We start from the raw sequence: 1,005 nt of genomic DNA, 5'->3' as shown, positions 1-1,005 counted from the left end.
TCAGTAAATATTTTGGCCCTCCATAGCAAGCTTCACTTGAATGCCTTCTAAACGAGCCCAAAGCTCATATTTCTTTCGAAATATGTTGTGGAAGATCTCCTTGTTCCAGCCATCCAACATACTCGCAAATTCCTTTAAGAAGGGAATCAATGGTTGCGCATTATTCCACTTTTTACGCACAAAATCATCGAAGCTATCATGATTAATCCAGGCCGCTTGAAACCTAAAAGGTTTACAAGCAGTAGGAATTTTTGCAAACCCATTTGTGCTAACCAAAATCGGACAGTGATCTGATTTTATTCGAGGGAGATTACGCACAGCAACCTCATCAAACTTAAGGCGCCATTCTTCATTCACAAAGCCACGATCCAACCTGGCAGATTTATAAGTACAAGGAGAGTTACCCCTAGCCTAAGTGTGTTCGGGACCCGAGCATCCCAAATCAATCCACCCATTATTTTCAACCTAACTAGCAAATTCATCACACCTTCGCTGCATATCAGACCCACCGTTACCACATCTCTCGGCCATCGAAACTGTATCATTGAAGTCACCAGCTATCAACCACGGACCCTTATATCTCTTGCTAATATCTTCTAATTCTTTCCATAGCCTCTTTCTGGTTTGAGTATCCGGGCTAGCATAAATAGCAGAAAACATCAAAGGATGTTCCCCCCTCTTTTTCACCTCCACCGTCAAGTGTTGAGTATTACTGTCATAATGCGATACTTCAACCTCCTCTTGTCTCCAAAAAATCCAAATACCCCCACTAAAGCCTTGTGCTTCCACTCTAAGTTGACCTGAAAAGTTTATTTTATCACAAATCTCTTGAGCTTTATTCCCTCTTAAATGTGTTTCAACTAGAACTAAAACCGAGGGTTTATTAATTCTGACAATTTCTGTAATAAAACCCACTTTTTGACTCACAACTTGCACATTCCATATTAATAACTTAATGGACATATTAAATAATGGGAAAACAGGGTAGCAGTCATACTCATTCAT

At 40.0% G+C, this 1,005-nt stretch overlaps 1 protein-coding gene across 1 annotated transcript; it reads right to left on the bottom strand.

Annotated features, from left to right (window-relative positions):
* Positions 1 to 1,005, bottom strand: LOC145570748 (uncharacterized). The gene is made up of 2 exons (XM_081629894.1): positions 488 to 1,005; positions 1 to 373 (listed from the first exon to the last, which is right to left on the bottom strand). Exons 1-2 carry the CDS (start codon positions 1,003 to 1,005, stop codon positions 1 to 3), a joined length of 891 nt encoding a protein of 296 aa, XP_081486020.1.

The sequence above is a fragment of the Chenopodium album genome, chromosome 12 (assembly GCF_948465745.1).
Source record: "Chenopodium album chromosome 12, dcCheAlbu1.1, whole genome shotgun sequence".
NCBI lineage: Eukaryota > Viridiplantae > Streptophyta > Magnoliopsida > Caryophyllales > Amaranthaceae > Chenopodium > Chenopodium album.
This window is presented reverse-complemented; position numbering and strand designations above follow the sequence as displayed.

Bases quoted from the DNA above. Each gene is read 5' to 3' on its own strand.
- LOC145570748 (XM_081629894.1), bottom strand. From the start codon at position 1,005: ATGAATGAGTATGACTGCTACCCTGTTTTCCCATTATTTAATATGTCC. The intron at 374-487 runs GTGTGATGAATT...TAAATCTGCCAG, and splicing joins GGGTCTGATATGCAGCGAAG to GTTGGATCGTGGCTTTGTGA.